A 25,952-nucleotide genomic window follows, 5' to 3' on the forward strand; every position below is an offset into this window, starting at 1 on the left:
CTTCAAGTTACACCGCTCCCCCCCGCCCCCGCCGTCGGAGATGGCCCACGTGATCGCGCGCGTGGTCGTAGTGGGGGAAATGAGAGACTCGAAAATGAGGGCGTGCGTGCGTACGGTAAGCGCGCAGGTGGCCGGACGGGCGAGGCCGCGCTTTGCGTTGCTCCAGCCGCCGCGGTTCTGGTCCCAAAATGTGGGGACTGGGTTTGTGCCTTGTGGGCTGGCGGGTTACACGCTTGCGAGCGCACGCGCATACTGGCCCCCTAAGACGACTTTTACTAAGAGCGTAGAAAAAGCACAAACGTGAGAGTGGGAGAAACCTGAGGGTGGGCGAAGCCCAGTGAAGCTGACCCCTGGCTGTGATGAGAGCTGGGGCGGGGGTGGAAGAGCTAGGACCATTGATCATTAGTGCCTCCACACCAGTGCAACGTTGGGCAGGGCGGAGCGTGAAGGGGTGAGTGACTCGGATTCAACAGGCTGCCGAGCAAAAGGGGGTGAGGGCTGTCAGGGTAACTGGAACTTAGGACTGGCGTCTTAGCGACCACCGAGCCTACCGTAGGGCATAGCCCACGGGCTTTTTAGTGTTTCCCGAAGAGAAACAGCGCCGGCGCTTGTCAGTCTGAGGTGCCAAGAAAAGTCCTGATGGCCCCACACGTCAGGAGTCTTAACATGTGGGACCCGGAAAAAAAAAAAAGGCAGCATCCGGACCCCGGGAGAGTTGGGAACTCTAGCCTAATCAACTACCCTATGTATACAGCCGTGAAAAAAAAAAAAAAAAAACAAACCCGGTGCAAGGGAGAATCCCGAGATTATCCTTTCTAGAAGTTTGTGGAAGCCCTCCCAGTGCGGATAGTACCGGCCCCGACGCAGAAACTTGTTGCAGCCCCACAAGCTGCCGCGAGTGCCCCTAGGAGCGAGCAAACGAGCGCCTGAGGAGGGAGTGGGTGGGCGGGAGGGGAGGAAGGGAGGGAGGGGAAAGCTGGCGGACGCCGCCGCCGCCGCCAGCGAACGGGTGGGCAGACCCTGAGTCGCCGCGTAAGCGGGGCCGGCTCAGTGCGGTGCAGCAGGCGCGGCTGTGCGGCAGCGGAAGTCCTTTGTTGCAGCGCAGTCCCTGGCAGAGCAGAAGCCGAGCTCGGGGAGCAGCCGGAGCCCAGGGCGCCTTCGCTGCTGCCGCCGCCGGGGCTTCAATTCTTTTTTTTCCACCCTTTCGCCGTTTCCCGCTCCACCACCCCCAGCTTTGCCTTAAAAGTCCCCCGAGGCTTCCCCCGCAGCCCTAGGTCCTGCGGTGGCCGGTGAGTACACTCCAGGCGCGGGAGGTTGGGGGTGGGGGGGACGGGACGTTCGCACAACTTTGCGGCGCAGCTTTGGCCTGGCCGAGGGCGAGGGCCGGGGAGGGGCGCCAGGACACGCGGCTGGCGTCGGGACCGAGACTCGGCGCTTCCAGCCCTGCCTTTGGGCCTGTGGGGCCGGGAAGGCTGCGCCTGTCCCAGCCGGGGAGCCAGAGCCGGCGGCCTCTGCGCAGACGGATTCTGAAATGACTTCGCTTCTTTTCTTTTTTAGCTTGCTTTCTTGGCGGGAGGGTTCGGTTTGATTGACGTGTCCGGAGCCCCACCGCGGGTTGGGGGGGATTCGGGGTTGGGAGGAATGTCCCGGAGCTCAGGCTGACTTGTTGGGCTGGCGGGGGAGGACGCCGCAAAGACCGGGGGTTTTCCTTGCTGCGCTGCCACCCGCCCACGTCCTCCGTCCCGCAGCACAACACGCTGTTGTGTGTGCATTGGAAAGTGCGTGGGTTAGGAGTTTGAACCCTCTTACGTGGAAAAAATCCCTTCCGCTTTTAACCAACTACAAAAATGGTTAGCGCGGGACCGCCCAAAATAAGTCTTGAGTTCGATTTCTGCCCCTCCCATCCTCACCTCTGAAATGTCAGTCTTAAAGAGGAGAAAAAAATTTCCGAACTGAGAATGCAAAGGGAACCCTCCTACCTCCAATTATTGAAATAATGCTTTGTTTTAGAACGCATGGTATAGGTTTATTCATATAATTTATTTTAATGACATAGGACGAGTCAAACGTGGCAACTCGACTCAGCCTGATCCGTCTGTCAGAAGTGTAATGCTACACTGCAGGAAGGTTGCACCAGTGTGTGGACTGGGCCTGGGAGAGACTAACTTTGGATGGGTTCCGAGGGGTTTTGTGGTGTCTCGGAATCGATTTCTTAAGCCAAAGTTGACATATTCTCGAGGAGATTTTAGTGAGGAATTCAGTTGCCACAGTGGAGGAGCTTTGGCACACAACCGCAGCCTCCAGCATTAGCTGCAGACTTAACATGTTTTTTGTGCAAGTAGGACAGTGTAATTTGGGGCCCAAGATGGAGATAATAGGGAAGAAATGGGGAAAACTAAGACAAAGGCCAAAACTTTGGTGCAGGAATGGTGTTACCTATCAAGTTGTCAGAATCTTAAAGTTTTGGGGGGTTTCTTTTGTTTTTTTTGTTACTCTCCCGGCCCGGCATAGTGCTAGAGAAGTCATAGGCTACATACACTGCCATAACTTGTCATTTTGGTTGTTTCTCTTTTCTTTGGTAACTAGGTAGGAGACAGCTAGTCTGCTCATTTTTAAATAAGGGGATGAAACTGAAACAGGAGAGGTGATTTGCTAGAAGTTAGACATAAAGAGTGGGTAACAGACCCCCAATGCTGTGTTTACATTCAGGTTTATCCTATCCACTAGAGCCAGAATTCTTTACCCAGACGATGACATCATGGTGGATATATTTCTAGTTGAACTATCTTTGTTGGTACTTTTGCCCCTCTCTAACATAATAGTTTTGTGGGGAGTCCAAGGATTGCCCACAGGAAAGGGAAACCATGCCTCAACTGAGGCCTTGTACTGTGTTAAAGCAGGAAATCAAAATTCCACCCACAGAGCTTGGGTACAGCAGTGACCTGACTCCTCATCCCTGCTGTGCTTAATTTCAGTTTATGGGGCTTTCCTAAAAGTTGAGAAGCAGGGCAACTATGGCGTATCAGTAATGGTTCTCAGTAGACTGCTACTGCCAGGATCCTAGCCCCTGCAAAATAGAACTGTGTATTCCTTAATATGCTATTTATACTGTGATTTGCATTACACTTATGTGTAGGTCTCATCAGGTGATCTTATTCTTGCCTCTCTCAGGGCCTCCTAGCACAATGCCTGGCACACAGCGTTTAATAAATGCTGTCTTCTTCCTGTGCCACCTTGTGTCTTGATTTCACTTTCATTAAGCTCTGCAAAATGTTGGTGTTGCTGGCACTCCCTTCCCCTGCCTTGCTAGGAGGGATGTGATCCTTATACTTTCCTTTTCCCCACCACTCTCTTCTATTTCTGATTGAAGAAGTAGCAGATACAGTTTTGTAAGCCTTTCCTTTCCTCTTAGGAAGTCTTTTTCCTACCATGTTAAGACTGATAACTAAAAGGAGAAAGCCTGTTTGTTTATCAGATTTTCTGTTTGGTAATTAATATTAGGCAAACAGACCCTCTAAACAACAAATGAAAGTTTGAGCAAATGTAAAATGGTTGTTCTGTTTTCTAGTAGGGTATGTACGTGGTGGGGAAACCACAGCATAGGGTCTTATTTTCAACTTCGCACATTCAGGAAGTCACTTTTACCAATTCATCCATGTGAACAGGCTCTGGAAACTTGGTAAACCTAAGCAAATTCACATAAGATAACTTTGTAAGATAACACCAGATGGTTATTATTAGGGGATATGACTGCTCTAAAGACCAAACCATTCAAGCCTAATGGCCAGGATACCCTCTTCCTGATATCAAGGTACCTTGAAAACCTAATTCATAATTAAAAGGTTTTTTGAGATCATGGAGTTCAGAAGGTGGGGATTTGTAACTGACAGGTCTCAAGGGGGAGGAGGGAGACAGTGGCACAACTGCAGCTGTATGTTGGTACCCTAGGTACCTCACCCAGATGGGTTTCCTAGGTACACCTAAGATTTTGGCTGGTAGCATTCTATTTATTAAAGGTCAGGGCGATTTAGTTGGGAAGAACCCTGGATTTGAAGTTAGAAGACCTGAATTCAAACATTAGCTCCTAAATTTACTATTTGACTGTCCTTAAACTAATCCCAATTCTCTGGCAGGTAGTATCCTCATCTGTAAAATGATAGGATTGGACTCGGTGATCTTTATAGCTCTAAATTCTGTGTTCTTATGTAAGAAGTTTTAGTCAAAGTACAGCATTACTTAAGTATCGAGCACCTCAACTGTATCAGAAGACAATGAAGATATTGCATAGGGCTGAAGATGTTCCTTGAAAAGATAATTGTATGCAAATTTTATGTTTGTAATCTGTGTACAATGTATTTATTACTTTTGTTTACAGATCAATTGATCTCTGTATGTTTTTATTCATAAGTCTTATCCATTCATTCAGTAAACATAGGTGAGGATAGTCCCTACTCTCATACAACTGAAAGTTTCCTGGAGGGATAAAACAAATATATAACTACATTACACAGTAGTACATGATAAATGCATCATCAAATTGCAAAACAAAGTGATATTGTGGTAGCAGGAGGAGGATTTTGGTCCTTAGTGACCAGGAGGGTTCATGGAATGATCAGTAGCAGAGCTGACATTTGAATTAGTCTTTAAAGAAGATAGGCAAGATTATAACAGGTGAAGAGAGTAGATGTAGAGAAATAGTGTGAGCAAAGAAATAGTGTTGCATTGGGATGTTGGGCTTGAAGTCAGGAAGTACAACCTAGATTCAAACCCCACACTTCAGGTATTTACTAGTAGGCAGGTCACTGAACCTCAAGTTCTTGTGTGTAAGTGGTAATAGGGGGTAATAGCACCTTTCTCTTTGGGTTGTTGTATTAAACGAGATAATATATGTAAAATGCTTTGTAAAACTGAGAACCCTATAGAAATGTGAGCTATTACGGTGGTGGGAAAGTACAGAACTTAATTCCGTTAGATTGGAGCATATTAATAACAACCAACATTAATGTCATTTAATCTTCACAACCATTCTGTGAGATGGGTGCTACTGATATCTGGAAGGGAATGATATGAGAAAAGGTTGGAAAGGTACAGAGGCACTAAATGGAGCAGGGCGTTGAATACCAGAAACAAGAGTTTGAACCTAATTCAGGAGATAGTAAAGTGACTGAAGATTTTTGAGGAGTACCATGCTAGATTACTCTAGTATTCATATTAGAAGCAGATTGGAAGTGGAAAATCCAGTTAGAAGCATTGGCAGAGTTGGTAATGACAGCCTGTAACTAGCAGTGGGAATTGGGTGAAAGAAGGGAGAAATATTGTGGTGGGAGAGATCCATGGAACTTGATAATTTGGCCACTGGCCTGCACAGATGCCAATTATTAGGGGAAGGTGTATTATGAGTTAGCAATGGCAATGAACGGATGGAACATCAATGAAGTCTGCTAGAAGAAGAGGACAGAATAATAGCTCGTATTTGTGTGGCATTTATACTTTACAAAGATCTTTTTAGACAGCTCAAGCCCTGGCTTCTAGCGCCTATACATCCCCAAAATACCATGTTTTTGTTTTATACAGCCTGCATGTACTTGTGTACATGTTGTCTCCACTGATAGAAAGTAAGTTCCTTGAGGGCAGGGACTTTTTCATTTTTGTCTTTGCATCCTCAGAACTAAGCATAACACCTGGAACACTGTAGCAACTTAATAAATGCTTGTTGATTAATAAATTATGAGCTGGGAGATCCAGGGAGAAAGTAATAGTAGCTATCAGTTCTAGATACTTCAGAGGAAGGATTCAAACTGAAGTGAAAATAAAGGTTGAAATAAATGATAGAAAAAATATATGCCTGATTGCCTTTGCTGTTATACATTCCCTGGTGTGCTTTGGAATTGGTACAAGGCCTTAATACTTTGCTGAATCTGTGATCTCATCAGTGTGGGCATTTCCTGGAACAGTGGGGAACACAACTCATTTGTTATATTATGACTGGTCCACACCCTGGGGTGGGGGTGGGGGAACGTTTCTCTGTGTTATTGGATATTATGTGGATACCCCTGCATCATGAGGGCTGTCTGCTGGTTATCACATAATCTCAGAACATGATGACCTTTTTGGCCATATCTTTGACAATCTCCTTCATTAGTAGTATGTTACAGCTTTCTCATACCCATAGTGCTTTCTTCCCTTGCTCTTTGGGTGATCTGACTAATTCTGAAGAGACTGTTATTCTATGATTTGTAGCAGTTTAGCATCACTGGAATATTCAGTCGGTAAACTGATATTTAAAAGATGGGACTTTCTTTTGGAGAGAAGTTCAGGGTCATTAAAAGCACTGACATTTACCAGATGTAACTCAGTGTGCCCACCTCCTCTTATTCATTTCTGGCCTTGGTCTGTCTATCTGCAGCATCTGTTAGATGTACGAGCAGATTAGCTCTATGGGCCGTCCATCCACCTGTTCATAGTCAACAAACATAGCAGGCTTTTGTTTTCTCTGCGTCTGTAAAAATGTGGTCTGCCATAGAATTTTGTTGGTAGCAAGTTTGCCCATTCCTTTTCTCCTACCTTCGTCAAATATGTCCTTCGTTATTCTCATAAAGATTTTATAGAAGAGAAATTGACATAGACTGATATGTTAAATGTACTTAAAGGTTTAAGAGTTATGTGCTTCTTTAAGTTAACAGACTTGTATTTTATTCTAGACTTTTCTCCATTTCATTTCATTGTGTATTCATCAGGGTATATATTGTGAAATGTCCTAGAACCAGAATAGAATTGAACATGAAAAAAGCCACATATGAGAAAACATTGTAACCACAAAATTGGTGGTGGGGGGGTAATAATTCAGTAAAATTACAACTAAAGTATTAGCTGACTGGAGAATGCTAAAGGGGGAGAGAAAAGCTGAGCTACTCTCAGAGCCAGGAAAAGTGTCTCTCAGGACTTGATCCATGGGAACAGAGTAATTATGGGCATTTAGAAGTCCCCTGGGCCCAAGGTACATAAAAAGAGATATTTCCTGTGATTTTTTTTAATAGATGGAAGGAAAGCTAGAATGCATTGCCTTTTAATGGAGGGGTCGTTGTTGCCTTTTTAATGAAGAAACTGAGATGTAAAGAAAGTAAAATAAATTGGTCTTGGTCGTACATAGAGAAAATGTAGATCTCCCAACTCAGTAATTCTCCTACCACAATCAAGTAAAATGCACTGACTAAACACTTACTTTATGTCATTTACTCTACTAGGACTTGAATTCTACCCCCCAAAAAAGATTACTGTTCTCAAGTTAACTGCATTCTATTGGGGTGGACAACACACTCACACAATAAACAGTTGTCCCTGTGTTTTCTCCCCATTAGATTGTGAAATTCTCAAATGCAGGGATTGTCTTTTGTGGCCTTTCTTCATATCCCCAGGACTTATCTTGGTACCTGGCACATAGTAAGTGTTTAATAAATGCTTATTACCTGAGTAAATATGAGGTAGTTTAGGGGGCTGGGCATTAGCACTGGGAGAATCAGGGAAGATCTCATATAAAAGATGGTTTTTTGAAGGAAGCGAGGAAGTTCTTCAATTCTTTTCCAAAGAAATCTGCCTTCTCTTCCTCATACCTCCTTTTCACTTCACCTCCCATTGCATTTATCAGTTGCTTAACCTTTCAAAATTGTTTGTTTTTACAATATTGTTGTATAAATTATTTTCGTAGTTCTGCTCAGGAAGTGAGGAAATTTTTTGAAGTGGAGGTGAGAAGAAAGCACATTCTAAGTGTGGGAAATGACCAGTGCAAATACATGGTTACAGGAAATGGAGTATCATGAATGAGAAACAGAGAAGGCCAGTAAATACTACCAAGCCACAATTACTTCTGAGAGGCAGCATCATGAAGTGGAATCAGCCCTGGGTTTGAAATTTCAAAGATAAAAATTGAAGTTAAGAGTTTGCTATTCACTAACTGTAATTTTGGAAAGATCATTTACCTTCATCTAACTTCAGTTTCCTCGTCTATTAAAAAAGAGTCTCTTTGCATCCAAAAAATGCATCACAAAGTCCAAACACTTGAAAATTCCTAGAAGACCCTTCTCAGAACTTCCAGAAAACATTTTTACTCTGATTTAGATGGGCATAGTTACAAGTTTGGCTTTTTTCCTCTCATTCCATTAACAGACTAGGAGCAAATTAGGATGGATAAAAGTCTCCTAGAGACTGGCTCATTGATAGAGTGATAAGTGATAGGAACATGAAAAGGAAGGAAAAGCCAAAAATAATATAAAAAGTAAATACAATTCAATATATTCTTAGGAAGGCAAGGCAGAATGTATCCAAAATGGTTTCAGTTTGGCACTAAAAGGATTCTGGGTGAATGAGGTGTTGTAGTATTAATGCTATTACTATGATTAGTTCTTCACTTACTCCAGTGCCTCAGCAAGTGGCCCAGAGCTGACCCTCATTTTTCAAAGGTCATCACAGCAAAGTAAAATTATGGTCAACCCTGTCCAACCAGGAGGACTTGAACAAGGACCCATCCTCAGACTCTCAAATAAATACCTGCCTCATTAGGATTGGAGAGTCTAATCCTCAGGATCCAACAAGATAAAGTGCTTTGTAACTGTGAAATGTTCTAAATTTGACAATGAACTTTTCAGCTACAAAACCTCATGAAGGTTTTCTACTGAGGCAGAGAGGACATTTAGTATTTTTTGGAATGAAACCAACCGCGAAGTAGAACTACTGTAAGTAATAATTGCCAACATTTATGTAGTGTTTTAAGATTTGCAAAGTACTTTGCCAAATTATCTCATTTTATACTCACAGTAACCCTGGAAGGTGGGAACTGTTATCCTCATTTTACATGTAAAGAAACGGGGGCAGACAGAGGTAAAGTGATTTGTCCAGGGTCACAGAGCTAGTAAGTATCTGAGGTTGGATTTGAACTTGGGTCTTTCTGACTCCCAGGTGCAGCACTCTATCCACTGTACTGCCTAGCTGACTCAACTTCTATACTTGATGTTATCTGCGACCCTCTGCTGTGAGATTTGTAGTAAAGATTCAGACCCATCCCTACCTGCCCCTGTTCCTCTGTAAGTATTCCATGGAAAAGATTCATGGGTTATAGGGTAAGCGGTGGGCCTTTCTCTCTAACTCTTGACATTACATGGATAGCAGTAGATCATCTGTCAGTTATACCAGTCTCTTAATTAAATAAATTAAATTAAATTTTTTCCAGTCATCTCATTTTTTAATGACATCCTCCTCCTTCTCAGTACAATGTTGCCTGTACCTACCACTGGGCACCTTTCCATTGCCTTCCGGGTGACCAGTAACTTTGATATTTCATGTCTTAACTCTATGCAGCATTACAGAAGAATATTGTTATTAAAAAATAGCTATTTGTTTCAGGAAGAAGTTTGGGGTCATTAAAAGCATTATCCAGTTTCCTACATTCAACCTAGCCCATTCTTCTCTTTCTGTTTAACTCTGGGCCCAGCTCTTTGTCCAGTTGCAGTGCCTGCCCAAGATAGAATCAGTTGTAGGCTGGCCTGGAAACCTAAAAAGTATAATGTTGTTTCTCAGACCCAGATGGCCTTCTTACAAGTGAATTTTTTTTTTGAGACTACTGTTTTGTGATTAAGGAATATCCCATTGTAGTGTTGAACCCATAATCTTGTAGCCAGACCAGAGATGGAAATTAGTGATCACACACTTAGGTACCTCGGTGAATCTGTAATTTTATGGGTGTGGGTATCCCTTCTATCCTTGTATGTTACAATTCAGTTCATATCTTCTCATCTTCTTCTCCATACCCTTCCTCTGTAAAGAATCTGCCCAATGCAATAAGGGCCTTCTAGGTCTTTAATACTTCACAGCCTGTCTATATGTTAATCCTTCCAGTAGTTCTACATGTCCACCCCACTTCCTTTTCCAGTCATATATGCTCTCAGTGAAGTCTTTATACTACTTTTTGTTTCTATGTTATCATAGTAACCTGCTGCACCCTTACACTCACCTTGTAGGTCCTTTGGGCCATCTAGAATTAATATTTCTTTGGGGTTCCTTGATGTTATTATTTGCAGGCCTAGAACATCACCAGGAAAATACTATACTTTCAAAAAATGGGTTTTGGTTGTAGGGAGAAGCTTAAGATCATGGAAAGTACCATATAAATTTTCTAAATAAATTGCATAGGAAAGAAGACAGGCTGGGGGTAGAGTGGGGTGGAGAGACTTTATAGTTATCACTTAACCTCCCTCAGCCTGAGTTTCCTCATCTCTTTTCACTGTTCTTATAAATGACTTAGGTACATGTTTTAAAAAAAAATAAAAAGAGTAGACATTGTCCCTCTATTTCCAGGGTCCCTAACCTCTTTTTGTGTCATGTGACCCCATTGGCAGTCTGGTAAAACCTATAAAGCCCTTCTTAGAATAATGGTTTTAGTTGCATAAAATACATAGCATTACAAAATAAACCAATTATGTTGATAGATAGTTCTTTTTTTTTTTTAAGTTTTTAAAACTTCATGGACCCAAATTAAGAACCTCTACTCTGGTTAAATTTATGATGTACACATACACTATAATGTCAAACAAAGCATAGAAATATGTGACGTATTAAAAATTCTGGTGAGACTCAGAAGGACTTCAGTTGAATAACTCAGACACAGAATTGGAAGTAAGTTGACTAATTCTCATCCTGCTGCTCAGAACCTCAGCCTAAAATTTGAAATAGACTCTCAGAAACCATCTAATCCAACATATATTGACCAGGAATTGCAGTTACAAAACTGATGAATAGATATCCAGCCTCTGCTAGACCTCCAAAAAAGTGAAACCCAAGGCAGTCTCTTCCATTTTTGGACAGCCTGTGATTGTTAGATTTCTTCTTTACTTCAAGAAGAAAATTGACTCTGCAACTTCTAATTACTGGTCCTCCTTGTGTCCTGTGGGAGCTTACAGAATGCAAGTCTAATTAATTACTCTTCCATATGATGGCCCTTCAAATACTTAATGACCCATCGCTTCTCAAGGCTAAACATCCCCAGTTCTTTTGTCTGATCCTGAGACGGCTCCAGTCTCTGAACACACAGTCGGTTTGTCCACATCCTTCCTAAAATGTACCATTCAGAACTATACACATTTTTCCAGTTGTGTTCCGTCCAGGGCAGATCATACAGTGGGATTAACACTGTTCTTAATGTTACCTAGTCCTTTTATTTTCCGGCTAGAATGTTAACACCTTGCGTAAATCTCTTTTTCTGCTCTTTTCTATAATACAAGTACTATCTATGCCTGGGTTGTGCCCTGTAAGAAAAAAAAAACTTAAGAAAACAAATTATAGGGTTGCTATTTGTATTACAAAATAACTACAAAAGATTATTTTATATAATAGGGGAAAGTACCCTTATATTTGTTTTACACAAAATCATTCTTAGACCTGGAGCTAGTCTACAGGGATTTTAAAGCCGTATTATAGTAGTGCCTATTGAAGATTAATCAGAAATCGTCACATGCCATGCAAATTAGCATAATTGACAACAGATGGGAAGTCAGTGTTGGAGGGTCTATGGAAAGATAGGCTCACTGATGCACAATTACTGCAGTTATGAAGTGATCTAATTGTCTTGGATATCATTTTGGAATTATGCAAGAAAAGTGACCAAACTATCTATGGCCTTTGAGCCGGTGATCCCACTATTCACATTCTTTGTAGTAGCAAAGAAGTGGAAACAAAGCAGATGCCTACTTAAGTACTGGGTAATGACTGGGGGAAAACAACCAACTGTGACATAAGAATGCAGTAAAAAAAAAAATAACAAATGAGGAATCCAGAAAGGCATAGGACCACTGAATCAACAGTCTGTGAACTTCTGGAGATGGGAACCAGACTTGCAGATGGAAGAAAATCCCTCTAAGGCAGCGTAGTACCCTTTCTGCACTTTATAGGGAAATATTTAGAGCAGTGAGAGGTTAAGTGATTGCCCAGTTACACAGCCAGTATATGCTGGAAGTAAGACCAGGTCTTTTTGGCTTCAGTAATAATAGTTAACATATATATAGTATCTGGGGCAGCAAGGTATCAAGATAGAGCACTGGGCTTCGAATCAGTAGGACTCATCTTCATGTGTTCAAATTCAGCCTCAGATACTTACTAGATGTGGGATCCTGGGCAAGTCACTTAACCCTGTTGGCTTTAGTTCCTTGCCTGTAAAATGAGCTGGAGAAGGAAATGGCAAACTACTCCAGTATCATTGCCAAAAAAACCCCCAAATGGAGTCATAGAGTTGGACATGATGGAACAACAAGAACATATAGCACCTGCTCTGTGCCAGGGTTTTGATCCTCACATCAACCCTGGGAGACGGTCTTATCCCCATTTTGCAGTGAGGAAACTAAGGCAAACAGGTCAAGTGTCTGAGGCTGGGTTTGAACACAAGTCTTTCTGACTCCAGGCCTAGCCCTCTGTCTGCAGCACCACCTAAGCTGCTTCAAGGCTAGCTCTCTATCCACTGTGCCACACTTCTCATATACAGATGCAGAGGAAAATAAAGAGCACTGGCAGTAGTTGTGCAAGTCTTATAGAGATACACACTGATTACAAGAAATATTTTTAAAAATCATTAAAGAGCCCAATAATAATGAAACATACCCTCCCTCCTAACAGAATAGAAGAAGCATTACTAGGATAAAATGTCTCATATACTGTCAGCTCATTTTATTAAACTGTTTTGTGACAATAAAAGGCTCAATCTGGAAAGAGAGAGGAGTGATCAAAAATTAAAACATTTCTGAAATGTCTGTGGAAATTATTCAAGTATGGAAATATATTATTGAAATACTCTATATACCTACTCACTTTACTACCTCCCAATTCCTTTTACTTGATATTTCAACTCCCTCAATCTCTAGAGTAAGGTAGTCCTTCCCCTCTATTTTGGTACTTTATTACATTCTATTATTTCTACTCCAAAAACCTGAAATATTAACCTCTCACCCATTCCCCATACTTAGCATACAGAGGACATTTCAAAATGCTTTCAGCTGAGAACATGGGGATTCGAAATAAATCCATTAAAAGTTAAAAGGCCAAGGTCCATAGGAAAGAAGATGGGGGAAAAGATTTTACGGCCATCTTTAAGTATTTGAGCAGCTAGTTGTTGGAAGAATCAGACTTTTTTTTCCCTTGGCCTGAGAGAACCAAGCTGAAGCAAAAGTCACTTCTATGTGGTGGAAGAAAAAACTTCATTAACAATTGGAGCTGTGCAGGGCCAGAATGGCCTCATCCAGGAAGGCTGTAGTTTCTTCACACTGGAAATCTTCAAGCAGAGGCTGGGTGACCACTAGTTGGCAGTGTTGTAGAAGGGAGGCCAGCTTCAGCCGTGGGTTAGACCAGGGCTGTCCGAAATGTGCCTGCAGTGCAATTTATGCGGCCTGCCTACAAGCATAGAAACTTACATAAATGCTTTAGTAAATGAAGCCGAGCTACAGCAGAGCTCTCACTAAAATGGCAAATCAAAATATGTTGTCTGTTGTTTCAATAAAAACCTAAGGTGGGACAGCCCTGGGTTAGACTAACCCTCAGAAGTCTCTTCCCACCTCTGATAGGATAATTTTAGGCATATGTATTATTACATAAATCCTGGTCTTTCAATAGCCACAGGATTTCCAAGGTGCAAGAGACTTCAAAGGCCATGTAGTTTAACTCTTACCTAAAAAAGCAACTCCTTTTATGACATACCCCCCAAAATATCCAGCCTTTTCTTAGAAACCTTTGGTAAGAGGGTTGCAAGCAGGGGCAGGGGTATATCCCCAGAGGTATCCCATTCCATTTTTGGATCAGTCTGGTTAGGAAGTTTGACTTCACATCACACTTAAATTGCCTCTGCAACCTCCGCCCATTGCTCCTAGTTGTGCTTTCTAGAGCCAGACAGTCCATCTGATCCCTCTTCTACATGGAGTCCTTCAAATACTTAAATGCAGCTGTCACGTGCTCCTGACGTCTCCTCTTCCTAGGCCTTCTAAACATTCTCATTTCCTTCAATAGGTTTGACCCCCATGCAGCATGAATTCATCAAGACTTCACCATTTTGATTTTGCCATCCCTTTGTACTCTGGCTTATCAATGTCCTTCCTAAAACATGGGAGGGAGAGCTAAACATAGGAGTATTCCAGATGTGATCTGACCAGAATAGAGTCAATCACTTTGAGGTAATGGGCTAGCAGGTGAGGAACAAGTAGTTTAAGTAATTATCTCAACTCTGAAAAGTTAAGACCGGACCTAAAAAAAGCCTGAGAGAAATTAAACAAAAATCAGTTGCGTTAAATCCACTATAATGTCAGAGAGGTTTCAGCCATCACATTAGAAAGAAAGTAGGTGACAAACACACTGCCTAGCTTGTGCTAGATAGGTAGCCTGTTGAGTTCAATATATTCTAGACAGGCTAAGCAAATGAACCCAGAATTAAGTAGAGAAATAGTATTTTGGAAATTGCTTTATATTGTTAGATGCTACCAAAGTTTCATTCTTTCGCACCACTAGTTTCCTGCTGATTGTATGTCTGATGTAATCCAAATTACATATAATGCAAAAAAGATCAATGGAAAATTGGATAATAGACATAATTAGGGTATAGAATCTTGCTAATAATGACCATGCAAAAAGTGGCATAAAAGACGAGATTCAGGACATGTATGACTGAAAAAGGTACAAATGGACAGCCTGAATAGTTATCCTACCACGTTGAAAGAATGAGACCTCTTAATGTCTCTGTCACCAGAACACGTAATGGAAAAACACAGACAAGTACTCTACAGGATGAGAAGGTATGGAAAGATGATAAAATCTAGACCAAGGAAGACTATCAACCACCATTTTATAGACAGAAGACCTGGGTCATAGGGAGGTTAATTGACTTGCCCAGTCATACTAGCAGTAGTATAAATATGAATATACATATATAATATATTGCTATACATATGACATAATCTAACTATAAATCCTGCCATATTTCCACTACCAGTATTAATGAAAAAGTCTCTTCAAATGTGATGAATGGTACAAGCACTATGCAAAAAAACATTTGGAGGTCAGGAGTCCTAGATTCTGGGCCTAACTACTGCCTAACTCTTTACCTTTCTACCTCAGTTTCCTCTTTTTTTTTTTTTTTGAGCAAGAAGGTTAAAATAATGATCTCTTAAATATCTTCTAGGTTTAAAATTCTGTAAATATGTGTAAAGTTCAGCTTAAAAATAAATTTATTTTAATTTATGGTTCATTCTTGGAAAACTGTTGGGAAAAGTTTTCACGTAGCCACCAGAGGGACTCCTTAGGATGTGTGGACAGCTGCCTATGTACAAGAGACAATGAGTTCTTTGAACTGAAGTCTGATGTTTATGTGTTCAGCCTTAGCCTCATTGCTTCTCTGCTCTAGCAAACCAGTTTTACTAGTGAGGTAATTGGTACTGTGGTACTGTGAACTACACCGAAGTAACTCCTCATATTTTAATCATACAAGCAGAAATAGATGGAGTAAAAAAGCACTTTTATTTTAACTTTTGGAAAAACTTTGTTACAATATCAAGTCTATAGACTTTTGGTAATTTATTGTGTCTGGTCTATAGTAAAGAAAAAGAATTCAAGGTAAAAACTGACTTGTTTATTTTTGAGTATAATGTGTTTAGGTAATAAAACTCAAATTTTATAAAAATATAAAAGTTACCATCCAGGGGCAGCTAGGTGGCACAATAGATAGAACACCAGCCTTGGAGTCAGAAGGACCTGAGTTTAAATCCAGCCTCAAAACACTTGATGCTAGCTGTATGACCCTGGGCAAGTCATTTAACCCTGATTGCCTCATGATGAATAAAAAATAAAAGTTAGCATCCAAAGGTAATCACACTAAATCTGACAGGAATTTATTCAGTAATTGCTCTTACTAATTAAATCGTATAATTGACATAAAAGCTACACTGCTGACAACTGTGAAACATTCCAAATAGCCTTTGTCAAAGCTAAGCTCCCTGTGTACAAATTGCACTGGATTATCTTTAAATATCAATAACCTAGGCATAGTTTTTGTTCACATGACTGTCCTAAACAGCAAAATCTAGGGAATAGGGAAGGATGGCAGTACTACACTTAACTGTTTTTTGATTTCATCATAAGGTCCTAAGCTGGAGGAACATTAGAGGTCATTTAGTCCAATTCCTTCCTTTTACAAATGAGGAAACTGGAGCAAAGGAGGAAAAATGACTTGCCCAAGGTCACTGAAAGTAGTACATCACAGAACTGGGGTTTGAACCGAGGTCCTCGGACTTCAAATCCAGCACTCTTTGCATTGGACCATACTTCTTCCATTAAAGATACTTCGTCTATCACTGCAGATTGCATCCTTACCTTAGATAGATAGGCTTTCATAAATTTCTGTAATCTAGTCTTAAGCCTCACTAAACTGGTCTTCTGATGATACTGTTACCAGGCCCATACTTTTTACCTTAGGAGAGCCTATCAGTACTTTTCTTCTTCTTTGAGAACCCAGGGTCACCTTCATGTTAGAGTAAAACATCAGATTAGGATTTTAGTGAAGTGAAAATACCAGAGACACACAAATTTGCATCAGAAGTCTCACAGGTATATGCATGCCACTTTAGATACTATAGATCAGGGCTGTCCAACCTTAGGTTTTTATTGAAACAATAGACAGTATATTTTGATTTGCCATTTTAGTGAGCTCTGCAGTAGTTCAGCTTCATTTACTAAAGCATTTATGTAAATTTCTATGCTTGTAGGTGGGCCCCATGCAACCCGCAGGCTGCATTTTAGATAGCCCTGCTATAGATTTTAGTTTCTCCATTCTCCGAAAATGACATAGTTGTTCCACAGTGCCTCAAGTTGGGAGTACAGTGAGAAAGGAGGCTTAAGTATTATTATAACAACTCAAATTTATATAATGTATTAGAGTTACAGGGCATATTTACCACAAGCCTCAGTACCTAGCTAAGGAAAGTGAGGGTCAGAGAGGAATTGAACAGGGATTTAAGAAATGTTGGGATCGAGTTTGTATCAATTGTAATTCTGACTGTAATAGAAATGTAGACATAATACAAATTAAAATCAAGACTCAGCACAAGTTTATTAGCTTTTCAGGTTCCCAAAACTAATTTTTTTCCAGTATTTAGGCAAAACATTCACAAGGGAGAGAATTCACTACAAAAAATTAAAAAGACAAAAACTATTTGGTTCTATCAGAAGCCATATAAATAAATTTGAATAATTATTGTTGTTCAGTCGTGTCTGACTCTGTGACCCTATGGACATTTTCTTGGCAAAGATACTAGAGTGGTTTGCCTTTTCCTTCTTGAGTGTATCGCCTTTTTGTCAATGATCCATGAGGCAAATGAGTTGAAGTGACTTGTCGAGGGTCACATAGTTAGGAGTGTCTGAGGCTAGATTTGTACTCAGATCCTCCTGGCTCCAAGCCCAGTGGGCCACCAAGCTGCCCCAAGTATTTGAATAATACTTACTACTTGGAGCTCTTAGGTAAGCATGGTACCTTGATATACACATTTAACCTCATGGAAGAATCCCAAAAGGGAAATGTTCCATTGATCAGTCCCCTTCTGTTCTCTAACTGAAGAGGAAATGTCTGGAAATAAAAGGTTCCACTCCTTATAACCTAACATAATTTGTGTAGTAGACGTGGCAGGAGATTTGGGATCAGAGAACATCAGTTTAAATCCTAGCTGTACCATGTGCTTCTAGGACACCATGGAGAAGTCACTTTAACTCCTTTGGCCTGCATTGCATTACCTGTACAATGAGAGGGCTTGGACTAGAGGATTTCCAAGGTCCCTTCCAGCTGTAAATTCTCAGTTGGAAGAAACCTTAAGTATCACATAGGCCAGCCCCTACATGAAGCATGCATTTCTATTACAATATCTGAGGGATAAACAGAAGGTAATGGCAGTAAGACCTGTCATGGGAGCCTCTGTTCTGTAATAAAAAAGAAAACTTATTCAATTATAGACTTGAGAGTTTGGGGTTTGAGACAAGTGGAAAAGGTGTGCTTGTTAGGAAAGACCTGGTTTCCAGTTCTGCCTCTGACATTTATTAGCCAAGTACCACCACCACAGGGCTGCATCATTTGGCAAATCCTAAAGCCATGTACTAGCCAAGCCATTAGTATGATTTTATGTGATCCTATGTAAACGGCTCAATGTGGACCCAGACAACAATTTGGGGACCCAGTCTTAGAAAAAAAAATCACGGTTGACCTACCTGAAGAAGGCTAGAAAAATATCAAGTAAAAGCAATTGAGGGGCAAATTTACTGAAATGATTGTGATGTTTTCTACGTCATCAGTATAATTTCTGATGGCTCTAGAGATTTTTTAAAATTATAATTCATTAGACATTAAAATGAATAATACCTAGCATTAAAATGTCAGACTATGAAGGGACTTTGAAATCATCTAGTTATGCCCTTCATATACACTGCCGTCCAGCCAAACCAGCCTTTCTTTCCTGGTCCTAACACAACATTCTTATCACCCATCCCTGTGCCTTTTCATGGGCTCGACCATGCCTGCAGTATACTCCATCTTTCAAGTAAGTGTGTGTATGTGTGTGTGTGTGTGTGTGTAAAATTTATTACAGTTGTTAAAATTCAAACCAATCTTAAAATAAAAATGTAGCATATATATTTGTAATATAAGCACGATCATATTAATGTTTGGGGTGGACTTGTTTTGGGGCATGAAGTTTCTCAAAATGTGGAATATTTTCTCTCTGCATCTCTGCCTCTTGGAATTTCTAGTTTCCTTCAAAGCTCAACTCAAGTGGCACTTCCTACATGAGTCTTTTCCTGATTTCCACCAGCTACATTAGTAGCCCCCCCGCCTTGTATTTATTATGTAAATATTAGTATATGTACATATTGTCTTCTTGAGGACAGAGACTGTTTAGTTTTAGTCATATCTATCCCCCAGTGCCTACCAGTATCTGGCACATAGTAGGTGTTTAACAAATATTTGTTGGTTGGTTGATTGATTTTACAGATTAGGAAAGAAAGAATTCCTCATGACTAAATAGCATGGTCACTTAGTCTTTTAAAAGGAATGTATTCTTTCAACATTTTAAGGCCTGAATAATTTTTTTTCTCGTTTGTATTCTTTTTCCTTATGATGTTTGGCCTAGGTCCCCAGCCATATTGTAAGTTCTTCTAGTAAGGCTCCTGTTGCTTTTTGTATCCTCCTACACTTTCTAATAAAATGCTAACAGGTATATAACAAGTACTTTTTGAATTAATTGACTAATCTAGAAATAAGGTCAGAATTCTCCTTGAAATTACATATTTTTTGTAATCAGTTATTAGCCACAAAGTTGCTTATTTCCCATGGAAGTATATGAGAATTACTTAAACACATTGAAATGAAGTTAGATCCAATTATTTCTATATCAGCTTTTGGCTAATATTAAAAAGTCACATGCTTTAGGCATATCATACTAGCCTACTAGAAGTTCTCTTCATTTTTGTCTTTTGAATATCATACTTTTAACATCCGTTACTAACTTATTTCCCTTAAAAAATACACTTTCATTCATTTAGGAGGCGACCTTAAAGCTTTAAATGTGTGGTTGATTTTTTGTTTCTGTTTTTTTTTTTGGGTGTGTGTGTGTGTGTGTGTGTGTGTGTGTGTGTGTGTGTGTGTTGGGTTGCTTTTTTTTTTTTTTAACTGCATCTCCTTTCCCCACCAGATCAGAAGTACAAGTGACCACTCAAGAGCTGATAAGTACTGGAGCTTTGACCAGCTCTGTTTCCAATCTGGGCCAGTTTGCCCTTCCTTAAGCAGTCTGTTAGTTAGCCCCTTGCTTCCACGGGCTCACCATGTTTGTGCCAGATTTATTGTTGACCCCTGATGAGCTCAGAACTCACAAACTCAAATGATCCACTAGCTTCAGAGTCCTTAACAGCAAGGATTAGATGTGTGCCATTATCACAAGCTAAATTTTTCAAGCTTGGGATATTTTGTCCCTGAAAGTTACTAAACTCTGATAGCTGACCTTGATTTATTATAAATTGGCCTGAGTTTGAGCCTTACTAACTCAGAATATTTCAATACTTTAGTACATCTGTGATCTCACTGATGTAGAGAGATGACAACTTATCCATATCCTGTCATGTGATACTTGAAGTTTGTTCATATTTCACCATAGATCCTGCACAAAAGGTTTACCCTTCACCATGCTAGAAGTCATCCTCTAGGCCTTTTTACATTTTGAAGGTACCAGTGGAGCGCTCAGGATGTCCATTGTCTCTAAATGGCAGAGTACCTATAAATTCTGCCTACATTCAGAAATGACATATTTATGTACTTTTTGGCAAGTTGGCCAGGGTCCGAAATAATCTTTTGAAATACTGCACTAACGATACGGCTGTAGGTCTTTATATATCACTAACAGCACAATAAGGAACCCCATTACCTGTCTTCTGTGTTCCTTTCTGCCTTTGTGAGGAAAATGAAGAAAGGAGAGATGAGTAGATAAATATCCATTTATATATGATACATATTTTTATATATGTATATATATATACATACATACACAATGTGTTTAATATGGTATCAGATTGACGTGTAAAGAAAAGGTGGAAAATCAAGAGTTTTATGTGGAAGTAAACTTGAAAAAAATTATAGCTGTACCTAGTTTGAGCTGTTGTTCTGATGATGTTTTTGGAATAAAGGTGGTTTCCAGTAGTGCAATCGGTTCAGAAGTTTTAGATGATGCCAATTAAAATTTGACTTCAAACTGAAATTTGGTCTTAATTTTACAGCTTTGTGTAAGAATAAAGATCTTTAGAGCTTTGAGGATTTCCTTCATTTAAAATCAAGTCTGCGCTAAAATTACCAACCATCTTCTTCTAGAAGCCCTGCTTCCTTAAATATTGTTGAGCAGTATATGTGGTTTTCATTCCTTTACAGAACCGAACTTGGTTCATTTCAGCATGGGGGGTGGATGGATGGGTAGGGGAACCAAGCCATAACAATCAGAACCTTAATAACTGCTTGGGATGATTTCTTCGTCATCTTTATAATACTGTACTAGCTAACCATTTACTTTGGATCTCTTTTGGTTTATTTAAATTATTGTTATTTTCACCTTATGGTCTTTTCAACCTTCTGAAGCAAATGTCTTTTCTGGTCTTTTTTTATTCTTCTAAAGTTTATATTTATTTTCCCCCATATATTTCTAATAAAGCCTAAATGGCATTGGCTTTTGATACATGTGTACACATTTCTTAATTGTATATAAAAACCAACATTAGTATCTGAAACAAATAATAGGGTTTCCTTTATTCTTACTTAAAAGGCCTCTAATATAATTTTTATATTTAAAATGAACATTCCTAATTTGATTATACTAGGAAGTCAAATGAGTCTAATTTTAATTAAGATTATTCTTTTATCATTTTTCTGCTACCTTTTCTGATCTTAATATCTTTTTTTTTTTATATATAGGTCCGTAATTAAAGTAGAAGATGGCAAGACCCAGCCACAGCAGCTATGTCCTTCAGCAGCTAAACAACCAAAGGGAATGGGGTTTTCTCTGTGACTGTTGTATTGCAATTGATGACATTTATTTCCAAGCGCACAAAGCAGTTCTAGCTGCTTGCAGCTCTTATTTTAGGATGTTTTTCATGAACCATCAGCACACCACTGCACAACTGAATCTTAGCAACATGAAAATTAGTGCTGAATGCTTTGATCTAATTTTGCAATTTATGTATTTAGGAAAAATTATGACAGCCCCTGCCAACTTTGAGCAGTTTAAAGTAGCAATGAACTACTTACAGTTATACAATGTTCCTGACTGTTTAGAAGACATACAGGATGCAGACTGTTCTAGTTCAAAATGTTCATCTTCTGCTTCCAGCAATCAGAATAACAAAATGATATTTGGGGTACGAATGTATGATGACACCGTAGCTAAAAATGGCAGTGAAGCAAACAGGTGGTGTGTAGAGCCAAGTTCAACAGTAAATACATCACAAAACAAAGAGCCTGATGAAGAGTCTTTACAATTGGGCAACTTTCCAGAACAATTGTTTGATGTATGTAAAAAAAGCTCGGTGTCCAAATTATCTAACCCAAAGGATCGTGTGTCACGGCGCTTTGGAAGAAGCTTTACCTGTGACAGTTGTGGATTTGGTTTTAGCTGTGAAAAGTTATTAGATGAGCATGTGTTAACCTGCACTAATAGACATTCGTATCAAAATGCACGGGCATATCATAGGATAATAGATGTTAGAGATGGAAAAGATAGTAATACCAAAACTGACTCTTGTGAAAAGGATTCTTCTAAAGCATTTTCTGCACAAATAGACAAATATAGAGGGGATGTAAGCCAGGCCACCAGTGATTCATCATCAGCCACTGGAAACAGAAAAAGCAGCACGGCAGAATCTGAAATAGCTGGTGAAGAGAAGAGCAGAGCTGCTGAGAGGAAAAGGATTATCATCAAGATGGAGCCAGAAGATCATCCTAAAGATGAATTTAAAGACTTTAATGTTATTAAAGTTTCTGATAAAGACTGTAATGAATCCACTGACAATGATGAATTAGAAGATGAACCTGAAGAGCCATTTTATAGATACTACATTGAAGAAGAGGTCAATATGAAGAAAAATGCTAGGAAACTTTTAAAACCTCGGATGTCTGTAAACACAGATGAAAGAAGCAGTTTGGAAAATACAAGGCACCCTAACAAGGACAGTCCTGTACAAGGGGATACTGAAGGCACATCATGTGAACTGTGCGGACAAACAATAACTGAAGAAGACCTGTCATCTCATTATTTATCAAAACACATAGAAAATATCTGTGCTTGTGGTAAATGTGGTCAAATACTAGTCAAAGGTAGGCAACTTCAAGAACACGCACAAAGATGTGGAGAACCCCAGGATTTGACAGTGAATGGGTTAGGAAACAGTGAAGAAAAAATGGACATGGAAGAGAATACTGATGAGCAGTCTGAAATAAGAGATATGTTTGTTGAGATGTTAGATGATTTCAGGGATAATCATTTCCAAATAAATAGTCTCCCCCAAAAGCAGTTATATAAACATTCTGCATGTCCTTTTCGATGTCCCAATTGTGGCCAACGTTTTGAAAATGAAAATCTAGTGGTTGAACATATGTCCAGCTGCCTAGACCAAGATATGTTTAAGAATGCCATTATAGAAGAGAATGAAAGAGATCATAGAAGAAAACACTTCTGCAACCTTTGTGGAAAGGGATTTTATCAGCGTTGTCACTTACGGGAACACTATACAGTCCATACCAAGGAAAAGCAATTTGTTTGTCAGACATGTGGAAAGCAGTTTTTAAGAGAACGTCAGTTGCGACTACATAATGATATGCATAAAGGCATGGCTAGGTATGTCTGTTCCATTTGTGATCAAGGAAACTTCCGAAAACATGACCATGTTCGGCATATGATTTCTCATTTGTCTTCTGGGGAGACTATATGCCAGGTCTGCTTTCAGATATTTCCAAATAATGAACAGTTGGAGCAGCACATGGATGTTCATCTATATACATGTGGAATATGTGGAGCAAAGTTTAATTTACGAAAAGATATGAGATCTCATTATAATGCCAAGCATTTGAAAAGAACATAAGTAATTCCTGCTGTAAGAGTATTAACTTGACAGCAAACAAAACACCAAAGCAAGGAATATGATATATTAGAATTTGATTTTATAAAATGAATTGTTGGAAAAAGCATATTTTATGACCTTTTTACCTTTTAATATCTTTGTTTAGGATCATTAAGTATATACATGTTTATCGTTTTTACTGTTATTTTTACTGCTAATAGAAATTTTTATGTTTTTAGTTTTTGCCTTAGCTATATTATGATTAAAATTACTTTTAAATATAGATGAAAAGCACAAGCACAATGTTATCCCTTCAATGACTTATTAAACTCATAGTTCCATATAAGTAAGATGATGATTTAACTATTTTCCATGTGTTTTTCTTTAAAAGTTCTGTTGCAAAATTTTAAATACATCATCAGTGGTCATCCTTGATTTTTTTTTTTTAGATTTAAAAAAGGAAATCGGTTCTGAGAGACTAGCCACTTTTGTAACTGTTGTTTCAATACAGCAGTGACTTAACCATGTTCTTATTCTTATCATGAATGAAGTCCAGATTCTGAAGCTGATAAGGATATTAGGTAGATTGGTTGAGCTTAATCTAACTTTATAATTTACATAGGCTAGAAACCATACACTGAAAAAGACCAAAAGAGGTGAAAAAATGAAAAAAGGTGAAAAATACCTGAATGAATTTAATTTTAGAAGTACATTGAATAAAGAAACAAATAACTTGACTCCACTTAAGAAATTAGTGGGAATAAACCAACCTGTTCTATACTACAAATTAAAATAATATATTGATGTTATATCTTTTAATATTAAAATTTATTACATCACAATATCCTAAATTCCACAGTACTTTAACTTGATTACTTATTGCTTATAACTGGATTTTAATAACATTGTCACCTAATTAGCCAAAGGAAGATGATTTTTTTGTCTTTAAAATTATAGTTTTGAAACTGATTTTTTAAAGATTTTAGCTAAACCACTGTATATTAATAAAACTAATAAAAATGAGGAAATCAGTTCTAAATATGGTTATTCTATAAAAGCACAAGGCTTGAAGAGCAAATATTACTGTGTTTATATATTATCTAAACTTTGGAGAAAACATGGGGCAAATACTAGTTTTTAATCATGCTATTTCTCTGTCACAGGCTTGTACGATTTTTGACAATGCCAAATATATGCATATGTATACACATCTGTGTGTGTGTGTGTGTGTATATATATATATCTATATCTATAAAATGATGTGGTTCAGAGTATAACCTGAAATGTATTATAGTCAGTATTATTATTAGATGCTAAAGCAGGGTCTATTTAACTACATGTGAGCTAAGATATTGACATAAAATTTATCTTTTAAACACCTTATAAGCTGTCATGTGATTTTTAAAAATAAATGTATTACCTGGACCCATTTTAAATGCATGATACAAATGTATGGTGAAAAGGAATGTTTTTAAAACAGCATTTTATATTCTTTGAATATTATTTTGTGTACAATATTTTTAAAATTGTTTCACGTTGAAATTTTAAGGTATACACGTTGTGTTTTTGCATACATTTTGCTGATAAATAGACAAAGTGGCCCAGAGAACTGAAGATGCTAACACAAGCTTGGTTGAAAGAGAATTATTATTGTAGCACACACAGTGAGCTAAGATATTTGCAATGCTGTGGAGAGGTGCCAAATAACACAGGAGACAAAGCAGAATTAGAGCAACATAATGAGAATTTTTTTTAATGACATAATAAGCAACATAATGAAAAGCAACAAGAACAATCCAGAAGAAAGCAAATAACACTAGAAAGCAGAACAAGTCTTACAGATATGATGGAAAGTGACCCGCTTAGCATTAGATACTTTTCAGATTAGAATATTAACTTCTCGTGACATAGTTTGTTACTAAAGGCACAACCATCCCATGTTGTTTACAAAATAATGAACAGATTTTGAAAATACAAATTAAAAATAAAATCGGGAATGTCCAATCACAATAGAGAACCTAAAGGACAATTAAAGTGTTAAGACAAGTGCAGGTCCCTGGAAATAGTTTTTAAAGTTAGGTAGCAGCAGACAAAACCAAAATTAAAGAATTGTGATTACTGTATACTATTGAATGGGACTTTTCCTTGAGATAATTTTATCTTACAGTGCCATATATTTAGTAGGTTGTTAATATCTGTTAGTTGAATAAATGAGGAAGCAGTACAGTACAATACACATTGCACTCCAAATGCAAATGTTGGATTTGGAATTAGAACTTTTGGGCTAGATTTTCTTCTATCAATAC

General features: G+C 39.0%; 1 protein-coding gene across 1 annotated transcript; it reads left to right on the forward strand.

The window, feature by feature from the left end:
• Positions 1-1,049: 1,049 nt before the first annotated feature.
• On the forward strand, positions 1,050-25,029 carry ZBTB1 (zinc finger and BTB domain containing 1). The gene is made up of 2 exons (XM_036736381.1): positions 1,050-1,289; positions 21,506-25,029. The coding sequence occupies exon 2, from the start codon at positions 21,526-21,528 to the stop codon at positions 23,665-23,667; it is 2,142 nt and encodes a 713-aa protein (XP_036592276.1). The 5' UTR covers positions 1,050-1,289; positions 21,506-21,525; the 3' UTR covers positions 23,668-25,029.
• The last annotated feature ends 923 nt before the right edge of the window (positions 25,030-25,952 follow it).

The sequence above is a fragment of the Trichosurus vulpecula genome, chromosome 8 (assembly GCF_011100635.1).
Source record: "Trichosurus vulpecula isolate mTriVul1 chromosome 8, mTriVul1.pri, whole genome shotgun sequence".
In the NCBI taxonomy this organism is placed as follows: Eukaryota; Metazoa; Chordata; class Mammalia; order Diprotodontia; family Phalangeridae; genus Trichosurus; species Trichosurus vulpecula.

Coding starts and splice junctions, on each gene's coding strand:
- ZBTB1 (XM_036736381.1), top strand. CDS start 21,526: ATGGCAAGACCCAGCCACAGCAGCTATGTCCTTCAGCAGCTAAACAAC.